This window comes from Zonotrichia leucophrys, chromosome 15 (assembly GCF_028769735.1).
Source record: "Zonotrichia leucophrys gambelii isolate GWCS_2022_RI chromosome 15, RI_Zleu_2.0, whole genome shotgun sequence".
NCBI lineage: Eukaryota > Metazoa > Chordata > Aves > Passeriformes > Passerellidae > Zonotrichia > Zonotrichia leucophrys.
This window is the reverse complement of record NC_088185.1, coordinates 7,461,122-7,473,169: the sequence shown is the minus strand read 5'-3', so window position 1 is coordinate 7,473,169 and position 12,048 is coordinate 7,461,122. Positions and strand designations below refer to the sequence as shown.

Below are 12,048 nucleotides of genomic sequence, written 5' to 3'. Positions count from 1 at the left end.
TCGTGCAGGAGAAAAGGAGGGGACGAGGGGGGCAGAAGCAGGAGGTGGCGGTTGAGGGGAAGGGAAGACAGAAAATTAATTAATAAATCGCAGGGAACGAATTGGGGAAGGCAGGGGATGGTGAGAAATGGACACCCCGGGAAAGAAATTCGTGGCATTATTTGTTTGTTGCCCCCCGGTCCCGTCTCGCTGACAGAGCTCGGTCCGCCGTTGCGGTGCTCGGCGCTAGCTACAAAGGGTCCCGGGGAAGTTTCTTGCTCCCCAACGCCCTTCCCGGGGGGGGCGAGGGTTTAGGTTGTTTTCTGTTGCATTTATTTTTTTTTTTAAGTTTCCCTTCCCCACCCCTCCCCTCCCGTCTGGAAGGAGGGGGTCTCGTTCGCACCTCCCTGGATGGTGCGGTAGAAAGGAGGGGAGTTAGGGGGTGGGAGGGGGGGGGCTCGTGGTGGGAGGCTGCCGCGCCTGCTGCTCCTGCATTGGTGTCTCCCCTATGGACGAAAACAGCCCTCTGTCTCCCAAGGCAAATGCTTTCAGTATCGCCTCTCTGATTTCAGTCGCCGCCGCCGAGCAAGCAGGGAAAGGAGAGCTGGAGGAGCGCCGCGGCGGCCGCAGCGCGCCCGCCCGCCCCGGCTGCCGCCCTCAGAAGATGCACTTCAGCACCGTCACCAGGGACATGGAAGGTGAGTGCCGCGCTCGGCCCCGCAGGGCTGCGGGGACGGGACCGCCGGGCACCGCGTACCCGAGGGCTTTCACTCGGCCCGTGCCGGAGGCTGGGCCAGGGGCAGCGCACAGAACGCGGCCTGCCCGCGGAGCCGGTCGGAGGAGGCTTTGCCGTTTCTCCCGGCACGCCTGGGCCTCTGTAGCCCTCCCTTAGGGAAAGGCATTGCCTGTGGGCCGGTAGCAGCTTTCGACGGTTCCGCCGCTGGGACTCGCGTCTTCTCGGAGGTGCTGAAAGCATCCCCCGACAGCGCCGGCCGTGCCTGAGGCACCGGCAGGCCGGGGCTCGGCTCCCACCGGCTCTGCAGCCCTGTCCGGCCTGGGGGCCTGCGTCAGAAATAACGCAAGAGAACCCCGGGACCTCGAGGAGCCTTTCAGCATCGGAGGGGATCCGAAGGAGCGGCCGCTCCGCCGGGCGGCCTGTCGTGTGCCGCAGGGCCCTCTCGGGCCGGCGGCCGAGGGCTGCACAACCGGGTTCGTCCCGGTGCTCCTCGGTGCGGACCCGGAGCTTTGCTCTGGTCCCGGCCTCTTCCTCTTTCTCGTCCGGGGATGGAAGGAATGGGGCATTTGCCAAACGAGATCCGAGTTCCTCTGTCAGCCGCAGCCCCGCGGCTCCAGAGAGAAGGACGTTACCTGCAGCAGCGTAGCTACACGGAAATAAGAGCCGATTTCTTTCTCTAAATTTCCCCACTCCTCTATTTTTTTTTCTCTCCTTTTTTTGGAGAGGGGGCGAAAGGAGGGAGTTTGCTTTGTCCCGAGTGGTGTGTGGCGAGGGAGGCCTGCAGAGATAGCCCGGGCTTTGCACCGCCGAGGCTCTTGGCAGACCTCTCGGGTTTGCAAAAGAAAAAAAAAAAAAAAAAAAGAAGAAAAAAGGGAAAAAAAAAAAAAAAAGAAGCCTAGGCAGGCAGGCAGCGGGAGCAGCGAGCTCCCCGCCTGCCCCGGGGGGAGCAGGGCTGGGGCCAAGCAAAGCGGAAAGGGGGAGGCGCCCCGCTGGGCTGGGCGCGGGGCAGGAGAGGAGGCGGAGGGCACCCCGCGGAGCCGGTGCGGAGGCGGGGGCCGCGCGGAGCGGCGCGGAGCTGGGGGGAAAGCGGGAGCCGGAGCGGAGCCCTGACCGCTTGTTTTTGGAATGATTTCAGCTATCTCCAGCCCCTGGCTCACCCAGCTGTCCCATTTTTGCGATGTTGCAGCTTTCACGGCCAACAGCCTGAGCAGCCTGAACGCCTCCGGGGGGTACCACCTCTCCCCCTCCCCGGGGGACCCGTACGGACAGCATGAGCCGCCGCACTACGAGCCCTGCACGGCTCAGCAGCACCCGCACCCGCCGCCCCAGCCCCAGCACGGCTACCCTTTCGGCGGGGCGGCGGCGGCGGCGGCCGGGACCAACCCGCCGGCCCCAGGCCCCGAGCAGCCCGAGGGCGCCGGTGGAGCCGCTGCCGGGCCGGCCGCAGTCTCGGGCTGCTCTGCGGGGGCGGCCGCCGCGGCCAAGGCGCCCGTGAAGAAGAATCCGAAAGTGGCCAACGTGAGCGTTCAACTAGAGATGAAGGCGTTGTGGGACGAGTTCAACCAGCTGGGCACCGAGATGATCGTCACCAAGGCAGGCAGGTCAGTGCGGAGCTCCCGAGCGGCCCCGGCTCTCCAGCTGCTCCCTCCGGACCCGGGCACCCAGGCCAGTCGGGGCGGGAGAATCCGGTGCGAGTGGTTGAATTCGCAGTTTGGGGGGAAATTGAAGCTGCTGCATAAAGGCGAGTCGCGGAGCGGCCCGGCCCGGCCCGGCGGTCGCCGTCATTTGATCCTTGCGCTTCTCCTGGGGCGAAATCTGCGAGCTCTTGCGGCCCGAAGGCCTCGGTGCTGCGGAAGAACGCGCGGCTGCTGCTGCGGGCTGACGGCGAAGGCGTGCGGAGGACGGCAGGCAGGGCACTGGGTTTCACTCCCGCTTAAAAGGGCGCTGTGCTCCTCCGGGCGCCTTCGGCTGTGACCCCACACGGGACTTTGGTCCGTGTTCCCGGAGCACGGTGTGTGTTCTCGGGGCGGACAGCAACGATACGGGGGAAGGAAAAAAACAACACGCAAACCGTGCAAAACCTGCTAAATACATTCTTAGCACGGGCAGATGTTTTCCTTCCGGCGGAGACGCGAACAAACCCTAATTCTGCACCTTGAAACGCGTTCCAGGGCTGTTGCATTTCCCGATTATCGAGTAACGAGCCCGGCTGAACACGGCTCCTCTCAGCTCTGCTCCGGCCGCCGCGGCACGGTTCCGGGGCCAGAACCCCACTCCTGGGCAGGGAACAAAGAAAGCGGCTGATGCGATTGCGTTAGGAACGAGCAAAACATATGGGGGGAAGAGGAGTCCCAATTACAGTTGTTAGTTACTGCATTTAATGGAGATCTCCGGGAAGCGCCGCGGCCGCGGCGGCTCGGGCAGAGCTACGAGGCTTTCCCCGCCAGGCTCCGGCAGAGCCGCGAATTGTCCAGGTTCTGAGTCTTCCCTTGGTTTAAAGCGATTCGGCGGGGGGGAGAAAAGAAAAACAAACAAATTAAGGAATCCCCCGTTGCTTGCTCTGAGTTCGCCCCGGGGCTGACTGCGGCAGGATGGCCGGCCGGGGGAGAGGATCGGACTCCGCTCCGAGCGGTCTGGCAAGAGCTGTGACCGCGGCCGTGCACTCCTGCTTTCCCATCAGCGATTTTGAGGGTCCCGAAAGTGCCAAAGAAAAAAAAATGTAGAAAGAAACATACTTTCATGTACGCAGTGGCCTTTTAAGTTCGGGTGGATTTTTTTTTTTTTAATATTAGCAATTTCCTAAAATGAAACAATCACCGTGGTGCCCCGTGCAGAAGCAGCCGGGGCTGCGTTGCGGGACCGGGCGGAATTTCCCGCAGACGGTGCCTGCCCCGGCGCCGGATCGCACAGCCCCGCTGTCTCCGGCCCCGGCCCCTGAGCCCGGCGCCGGGCTCGGCGTTGCTTTCCTTAGCGGAAAAGGTCGTTCAGGCTCCAGGCGGAGGCTCTCTGCAAACAGGAGTTCTTCGATCTGGCTTTCTTAGCTCTCCAAGAGCGAAAAGATTGCAAATATCCCATTTGCATCTAAAGGCTTCAGAAATTAACCAATTCGAATCGAATCGAGGGCTTTTCTCCCACCCTTTTCTTCGTTTACTTTATGACACAGTCGAAACTCCAGACAAGCGAGTAAAAACAGGAGAAAACGAGGTACAACCAGCAGGAAAAGGCTCGGGGAAGGCACTGCAAAGCCTATTCTCTTCCAGCACCTCTGGGCTGGCCCTGCTGTTTGTCTAGATGGGTCTTATCATCTCAGGTTGTTTGTTTTAAAACTAAGTTTTAGAACAAGAAACACCGGAATTGGAGCTAATGGGGGCTTTTACTTGTTTAAAAATAATAATAACAGAAGGAGCGACTGAAAACGTCCTCCAGAGTTAACTGAAGCCTTACGGAGAGGGAGACGTAGCTGCCCGATGCCGATGCAGCCCGGCAGCGCTGGGCCCGCTGCAGAAGAGCTGCGGAGCCTGAGGCGCGCTGACCCATCGCCCCTCAGAGAGGGGAAGGGGCACGGAACAACGGGTCCGGCCGTGTGCCCCGAGACCGAGCCAGGGGGGCTCTCTGTGTCCGGGTTTGATCGGGCTGTTTGTTCAGGGGGCGGTTGGGGCTTTGGTTTTTCTACGGCTGCAAACACCCTTCCCGAAATATTGACTACAGTCGCTCGCTTGGTTTACTATTCTGTAAAACAAAACGAAGCCATAACGAGCCCCGACGCCAGGGCACTTCTTCGGCGTGCAGGAGGGAGGGACGGGTGGACCGTCCCGGCCCCTTCCCTTAGCCCACCGCCGGTCGCTTTTGTACTGCAGCCCCCTGAAGGAATCGTGCCCTCCCTGAGCGTGGGATCCACGTTTCGCCTTAGCTTTGGGTCCCCGGGGGGGCCTGCACGGGGAAGAACCGGGGGTGCAGCCGCGGGGCCTGGCCTGCCCAGCTCCGGAGCCCTGGGCTCCTTTCCGCTCCCCCTTTCGTTCCACAAAGGTGCGGGCAGCGGGAGCCCGACCGGGCTCTTGCAATGAAGTGAATCCGGAACGGGGCTTTCTGGGACATCCCCGTTGCCCTCCGGCCTTTGCCTGCCGAGAGGGAGCGTTTGCCCCTCCGGCCTGGGAGAGGTCTCCCGCTGGCCCTCGGGGCTGTTCCTGTAACCACTGCCTTCAAACGGTCGCAGTTTGGTGGGTACAGAAGCTGCACAGGTGGGAACTCGATCACCTCGTGTCATTCGCTGGAGTTTTTAGATTTGACCCCCGCGGGCTGCCTGAGACTCCCGAGCTTGAGTGCGGGTCCTCAGACATGGTAATGCCTTGCATTTGCCTCCAGTCAGGTCAGCTAAAATGATGGGGAAACCACAGGGAAGAAATTATTTTCACTTAATCTCCCCATAGCAAAGGCCGAGGATGCTCTTGTTTCCTTTGTCCTCTCTGTTCCACCTCAGTGGGGCATTTCGGGTGTCTGACATGAACAGTCCTGGAGCCAGTGGGAGAGGCAGGACCCCCTGGCTCGCCTTTCGGGATGCTGCTGAGGGCTGGGGAACACAGCAGCTCGTCTCCCCAGGCAGCTTGGGTGTATCTGCCTCTTCCTCCGGCCAGTGGTTTCTGCGAGGGGATTTATCGTCACAGCTGGGAGGGTATTGGAGCAGCTGGAGGGGAAGAGACCCGTGCCGGCCCCTCGGGGCTCCCTGCTGCTCCTCAATGTAGCACTTCTCTCTCCTCTCTGTGTCAGGCGCATGTTCCCCACCTTCCAGGTGAAGATATTTGGGATGGACCCTATGGCTGACTACATGCTCCTCATGGATTTCGTCCCGGTGGATGACAAGCGCTACCGGCAAGTACCAAATCCCTGGCCTGTCTCGCGGTTCTTGGAGCCATAGGGGCTGGTGGGTCACTGCCCACCCTCTGCTCCTGTCCTCTGGGGGTTCAGGGATGTGCCCCTGAGCATGACACCTGTTGGTGTGAGACAGGGAGGGGACAGGGGATGCGACTGACCTGGGGTCTCTTTCACACCCTTGCAAAGAGTTTGGGGCCAGGAGCGGCTGCACGGGACCTCAGGGCCCCCTCAGCCTCCGCACCAGGCTCACAGGCGGCCGGGGCCAGACCAGCATGGGCAGAAGGGCAGGTTTCCACAGGGCACAGGGCAGGAGCTGCCTTGTCCTGCCCAGAAAAGCTCTCCTTGTTGTACTGCTACACGTCTCCACCGGCAAACACCCTTTGCCACTTAACAAAGATCCCCTCGGTGCTCCTTGAATGCTGTAGCCCCTCAGCGCATGTGCCGAAGCCGTGCCGTGCCTGCTGGGGGGCTCCCTGGGCGCTTGGGTGAAGATAGTGGGTTTTGTGCTCTGGAAAGGCACCAGCCAGCCAAGCCAAAAAACCCTGCCCTTGTTTCCAGTGGCAGTGTAGGAAGGCCTTGGAAACTGTCGGCTTACAAGGCAGTGATGCGGTCTGGTTTAGGACCCCTTTAATTTTAAGACAGTGAAAAGCGCATTATATATTTAGCTTCAGATCAAGACGCTGAGCAGGCAGCCTGCATAGGAATTGCAGGGTCCATTACATAAATATTTAGACAGATATCCAAATTCTCAGGGCGTCCTAGAAATGTTTGCTTGTCAAGGGAAGTAGGATATATAACATCCAATTGAGTATATCTTTAAAAAGTAATGTTTCTGCTCAAGTCCAATGGTGTCTAATTCCCCCTGTGCAAACACTGGCTTTTAAAGTAAACACGTGTATAGAAGATTGGTTTCTCTGTTTTAAATGTTACTGTTGAATATGTACTTTGAAAGAATGAAACGAGACTGCTAAATTCTGAACCTGCTATTAATCTACACACAACTTTCCACTCTTCACTTAAAGCGAGAATATTACTGTATAGAGGGCTTTTTTCCACCTTTTTTTTTTAGAGGCTTTTGTGGCTTCTCTCCCAAATCTACACGGGTAGCTATAAATTTCCTCCATCCTGCAGATTTCTCTCACGACAGTTCCATCGTTGGTGTGATAAAATAGTATATCCCCTCCGCAGCAATTCTGGCTGCGGAAAAGAGCTCGTTCCTCTCGTGGGAAGCGGGAGTGATGGAGAGGCGGCGCTTCCCCCTCGGTGGGCCGGGGGGACCGGGCCGGGCCGGGTTCTGCGGGGCGCGGGTGCTGCAGGGACGCGGCGGGAGCCCCCCGGGCCGCGGCTGACGGTGCCTTCCCCTCCCGCAGGTACGCCTTCCACAGCTCCTCCTGGCTGGTGGCTGGCAAAGCCGACCCCGCCACCCCCGGGAGAGTCCATTACCACCCGGACTCCCCGGCCAAAGGGGCGCAGTGGATGAAGCAGATCGTTTCCTTCGATAAGCTCAAGCTGACCAACAATTTGCTGGATGACAACGGGCATGTAAGTGTTCCCGGGTAAAAATGTCCAACACGGGGCTGCACAGGGTGGGAACTCCCCGCGCTGTGATTCCCGTGGGGTGACCCTGCCCGCGCCCTCCCCGGGGGCTCTGCCCCAGCCCCGCGGCTGTCCCGGGCAGTGGAGCCGGCAGGGCCGGGGCTGCGCCCTCCTCTCTCCATGCTCCGTCTGGATCAGTTATTGTCTCCTTGCTCGTTTTATCATTCAGATCATTTTGAACTCCATGCACAGATACCAGCCGCGTTTTCACGTGGTCTACGTGGACCCCCGGAAAGACAGCGAGAAGTACGCGGAGGAGAACTTCAAAACTTTCGTCTTCGAGGAGACGCGCTTCACGGCAGTGACCGCCTACCAGAACCACCGGGTGAGGCAGCAGCGGAGCTCGGGGCAGCAGAAAGCGGGGTTGGGGTCGCCCCGGAGGTACCACGGGTGCGGGTGCATCCGGTGCTGGCTCAGCCCCTTCGTCCGGCTCCGGGGCTGGAGGCCGGGCGGCGGCGGCGGGGATGGCTGGGGGTATTCCCGCCTTCTCCCCATCTGCTAAACCCATTCCGGGCAGCGCTAGGAACCCGATAGCCGGGGAGCTGTGCGGAACTGCTTCGGTGTACGCCGAGGAAGCGACGTGGGCTCTAGCCCCATCGCCAGCTTCCTCCCGCCCGGGGGACCTCATTACCTATGTAAAGCCGAGACCGGGGCTAGTGGGGCAACTACAGGCTTCCCGCTGCGAAATGTCACTCACAATTTGTTTGGATAAATCTGCGATTTTACTGCTTTAAGTTCGTAGCGGTCTGTCTCTCCTCAGAATACATTAAAAACGAAACAAAACGAAAAACAACTCCCCCACCCCAATCTAATACGGATCTCTGGGCAGCAGTTAATCCAATTGCTCCTTTAAATCGCATCAGTGTAATGTAAAGAGCAGGAATCCCAGCAGCGAGTGGAAATACGATTTCATAGCGAGGGCTTTTCAGCGCTGCTCTGAACGGCCCCGCTCCGCGGCGATGCCGCGCAGGCCGGGGCTGTGTCCCGGGGCTGTGTCCCAGGGCTGTCCCTGAGCACCGGTGCAAGTGTCACCCTCTGCAGTGGCTCCGAGCAAATTGACCTGAGCCTCTCCGGGATGCTGCGGTCGGGCCGCACCTCGCCCCAGTGGAGGCGGCGAGGCCACAGAAAGGCTGTGCCTTTAAGGGGCTCTGGAGTCCCTCCCCGGCTGGCATTTGCCTGATGGCTCCGGACAGCTGCTCTTTCTCTCCTGCTTTCTATCAGTTTGACCTCTAAGGCTGGAACTGTCAGTGAGGGGCTTAAAGTTTGTTTTTCAACCCATTCCGGAAACTCACAATCACATACTTTATCCGTGGATTTGCTTAAATATAGAAAATGTCCTGCCTTCTCCCTGGCGAATTAAATAAATACATAAGTATGATTTATCCAGTGATTTGTCTTAACTGCTCTAGTGGTGACCCATATAATGTGGCATTTTCTTACAAGTGCATTTAGTCAGATTTTGCAGCCGACTCAGACTGCCTCTCCCTTCACCTTGAACTCATATTAGGTAGCATGTTAGCCCGCATTTTCTAGCAGAGGGAAAGCACATGTTTGTGCTCTGTGGCAGAGAACACCCTGGCTCCACCAGCCACCTGGATCCCCTCTGTTACACCAAGCACTGCTGAGTCCCAAAGCCTGCCCAGGGACACACTCACTGTTTGGCCAGGGAGCCCTGTGGGCTGCTTTGAGACATTTTCCCACTTCTTCTTACAGATCACGCAGTTGAAGATTGCAAGCAACCCTTTTGCCAAGGGATTCAGAGACTGTGACCCTGAGGACTGGTAAGGCTATGCTTTTATTGGTTTTGGCAATATCCCACTCACTCTATTTCACATGTATCTGCCCAGCTTACATTTGCACAAGGGTTTCATGGAGGGGGACACCGTATTGGGCCCCATTTGCCAGCTGCAGCTCAGAGAGACAGTACTCAAATTGTTCATTCTGTTGGACCATCAGCTCTGTATCACTTCTCCCCGTCCTCTTCCAGGCCCAGGAACCACAGGCCAGGGCCTCTTCCTCTCATGAGCGCTTTTGCCAGATCCCGGAATCCAGTCTCTTCCCCAGCCCACCAGAACGGGACAGAGAAAGGTGAGAGCCCTCAGTGGCCAGGCCAGCCCATCTCCCAGGCCCTGTTGGCCTGCACAGCCCGTGCATGCATGCTTGGGGCCAGCCTTGCTCACCGAGCTGGTGCTCAGCCCCATTGCTAATAAGCTTTGTGGTATCGTTTATTTTTAAAAGAAAAATACCTGCCTTTATAGCCTAACTCATTCTTCTTTGGAGTACAACATTTGCTGTTGTGTGCTTAAGAAAACTTGCTGCTTTAAAAAACACTGCCCCTTGCCTTTAGTGTCCCATTTTCGACTTTTTATCAACAAACTCAGCTTTTCAGGCAGAGATGCAGTGCTGGCCACAGGTTCCTGCTCGCATTGCCCTTTTAATGCGCCTCGGCAGTGCGTGTAGGGCCAACCCACTCCATTCAGGAGCTGCAGTCAGGTCGAACAGCACCTCTGCCCATTGACTGCTTTTCCATTACCCAGAGCAAACAACTGCAAAGACAACCGAAGGCCTTTCTTCCAACGCACACCGGGCCTGCAAAATAAAGGGAAGTCTGTATTTGTTTAGTGTTACACAATTGCAAAAATGTCAGGCGTGTACCAGCTTGTCAGTCAACTCAACTCCATTTATCGCAGTCAGAAGGTCCCGTCCCGCCAGCCCCGTTCCTGCTGCATGCCGCTGCCGCACGCCCCGCTCTTCCCTTCGCGGCCTCTTCCCGCTGTGCGCGGATGCGCTCCCGCGGGCGCGGCCGCTCTGACTCTGTTGCCCCCGCAGATGCAGCCGAGAGCCGGCGGGAGTTCGAGCGGGAGGCCGGCGGGACGGTGCTGCACCAGGCCGAGGCCGCGCACCAGCAGCTCATGTCCCGTGTGCTCAGCCCTGCGCTGCCGGGCGGAGGCGGCGGGCTGGTGCCGCTGGCCGGTGCGGGCGGCGGCCGGCCCAGCCCGCCGCACCACGAACTGCGCCTGGAGCCCGCCGCGTCCGAGCCGCTGCACCACCATCCCTACAAGTACCCGCCGGCGGCGGCCGCCGCCTACGACCACTACCTGGGGGCGAAGAGCCGGCCCGCGCCCTACCCCCTCCCCAGCATCCGCGGGCACAGCTACCACCACCATCATCACCACCACATGAACGCGGCGGCTGCGGCGGCGGCGGCCGCCAACATGTACTCGCCGGCCGGGGCACCCGCCGGCTACGACTACGGGCCCCGGTAACGGGGCACCGGCGGCACGAGAGACACCGCCCTCCCCCTTCCCGCCTTTCCCCCACCGCCGCCTTACGAGTGAGCTGATTGGCCAGCTTGACCTGATCGACAGCCAGACAGCCCAATCGCCGGCAGCCGGGCCCCGCCCCGCGCCCCGCCCTGTGGGGGCTGTGAGGGCGGCGGTGCCGGGAGCTCCATCGCGGTGTGACCCGCGGCTGCACTTTGATAAATGAAGCCATATGTCCTTATCTCTCTGTTCCCCCGCGCCTCCGTTCGTGCCGGGCACCGAGGACCGTCGGGCGGCTGGGATGCGGTGGGAGGACGGTGAGGCGGCAGCGGTGAAGTGACTTATCCTCTCTCACTCGCGCCGGGCCTTCTAATGGAGGTTTGGTGTTGGCGGTGCCCCCGGGGCCTGTACGTGAGCACCGGGCGGGGGCTGTGGGCCGGCCCTGGGCCGTGTGTCGTCCTGCACTTGTCGGTGTCAGTCTGTCCCAACCCGGGGCACACCGGGGGCTGGTTCACAGGTGGCTCAGGTGGTTCTTTGAGGAGATTCCTGGGGAAGCAGAGTTTAGTTTAAGGGAGTGCTTTGAATCCTCACTGCCAGAACAAATTGCCCACTTCTCCTCTGGCCCTGACCCATTTGTAAGTTTTGAGGTTCACTGGGATGCCTTAAGCAAAGCAGCATTTTCTGGAGCTGTTGAGAAGGGCCTATGGCCAAGAGCACAGACACGTGCAGCTGTGTTTGTATCTTGTTTTCCCAACAATACCTGCAAAGGTTTAAAAACCGGCCTGGGGATGGGGGGATGTCTGCAGATTTCAGGCTGTGTGTTTCCCACCTGCTTCCCAGGCAGCCTCACACAATTATGCCTTCCTGCATCCTTTCCTGAGCTCTTGTATACTCTCTCATGGAGGTGCCTTTTAAAGGGACCTCAGGGTTTTTTTCTGACTAGTTTGCCCCTTATATTTGGCTGACCCAAACTGCAGTAGTTCTAAAGAATCTATTCTGCATTACCTGCTTGCTGCATCTTCCCTCTTAATGCTGGTAAGTACTTTTTCTTTTTCCTTTCGTACCTTCATTCAGTAGTTGTTCCTTACTGCTAAAAAGATGGCCCTGCTCATCAGAGTTCTCCAGTGATGTGTTTTGAATAGTTGGCTTGTGTTTTTGTCAGATGCTCACCGAAGGCAGTCCCTTTGTGTTCAGAGAAGGTATTGAGCAGCTCCTCAGCTGTGTTGGTATACAGTATTATGAACACTTTCCTGATTCTTCCACATGACTCCATTAAAAGATGGGGGCTATTTCTTTTAAAGTCATCTATTCATCCATGTTTGTGCATTTTCATTATAAACTCTTTAAAACATGTTCTTTCCCTTGTGCAGGTGGCAGTGTTAATAGCAATGTTTATTTTGTCTCTGGCAGTGGGCTTAGGGCTTCCAAAACCTTTTTGGAAAGGTTTAAGAAGGGATACAGACTACCATGAATATTTTATGTATTTTTTTTCTGTTAAAAAAATATATCTGGATCCATAAAAAAAACTTGTGCAAGAAATATGTATTTTATTTGACATTTGCAGTGAATTGTGAGATTCTTAATGTCTGACTAAAGCATAATGTT

At 58.1% G+C, this 12,048-nt stretch overlaps 1 protein-coding gene and 1 long non-coding RNA gene across 3 annotated transcripts; one reads left to right on the top strand and one right to left on the bottom strand.

Annotated features, from left to right (window-relative positions):
- Positions 1-516: 516 nt before the first annotated feature.
- TBX1 (T-box transcription factor 1) lies at positions 517-10,621 on the top strand. 2 transcript variants are annotated; one of them, XM_064727207.1, is made up of 8 exons: positions 517-677; positions 1,902-2,316; positions 5,480-5,581; positions 6,955-7,126; positions 7,350-7,505; positions 8,894-8,961; positions 9,168-9,268; positions 10,010-10,621. In XM_064727207.1, exons 1-8 carry the CDS (start codon positions 644-646, stop codon positions 10,444-10,446), a joined length of 1,485 nt encoding a protein of 494 aa, XP_064583277.1. In that variant the 5' UTR covers positions 517-643; the 3' UTR covers positions 10,447-10,621. The 2 variants fall into 2 exon arrangements, with proteins under 2 accessions (XP_064583277.1, XP_064583276.1); XM_064727206.1 differs by lacking the exon at positions 517-677 and having other exon boundaries at positions 1,841-2,316.
- LOC135454760 (uncharacterized) lies at positions 8,623-11,308 on the bottom strand. Its single transcript, XR_010442197.1, has 3 exons — positions 11,204-11,308; positions 10,538-10,989; positions 8,623-9,769 (listed from the first exon to the last, which is right to left on the bottom strand). It is a non-coding gene; the product is annotated as an uncharacterized LOC135454760 (long non-coding RNA).
- Between the last annotated feature and the right edge of the window lie 740 nt (positions 11,309-12,048).

What these genes read in the sequence shown, in the direction of transcription:
- TBX1 (XM_064727206.1), top strand. Translation starts at nt 1,841, where the DNA reads ATGATTTCAGCTATCTCCAGCCCCTGGCTCACCCAGCTGTCCCATTTT. An exon ending in ATCGTCACCAAGGCAGGCAG is followed by an intron (nt 2,317 to 5,479) that starts GTCAGTGCGGAG and finishes TCTCTGTGTCAG; the next exon opens with GCGCATGTTCCCCACCTTCC. An exon ending in GACTGTGACCCTGAGGACTG is followed by an intron (nt 8,962 to 9,167) that starts GTAAGGCTATGC and finishes GTCCTCTTCCAG; the next exon opens with GCCCAGGAACCACAGGCCAG.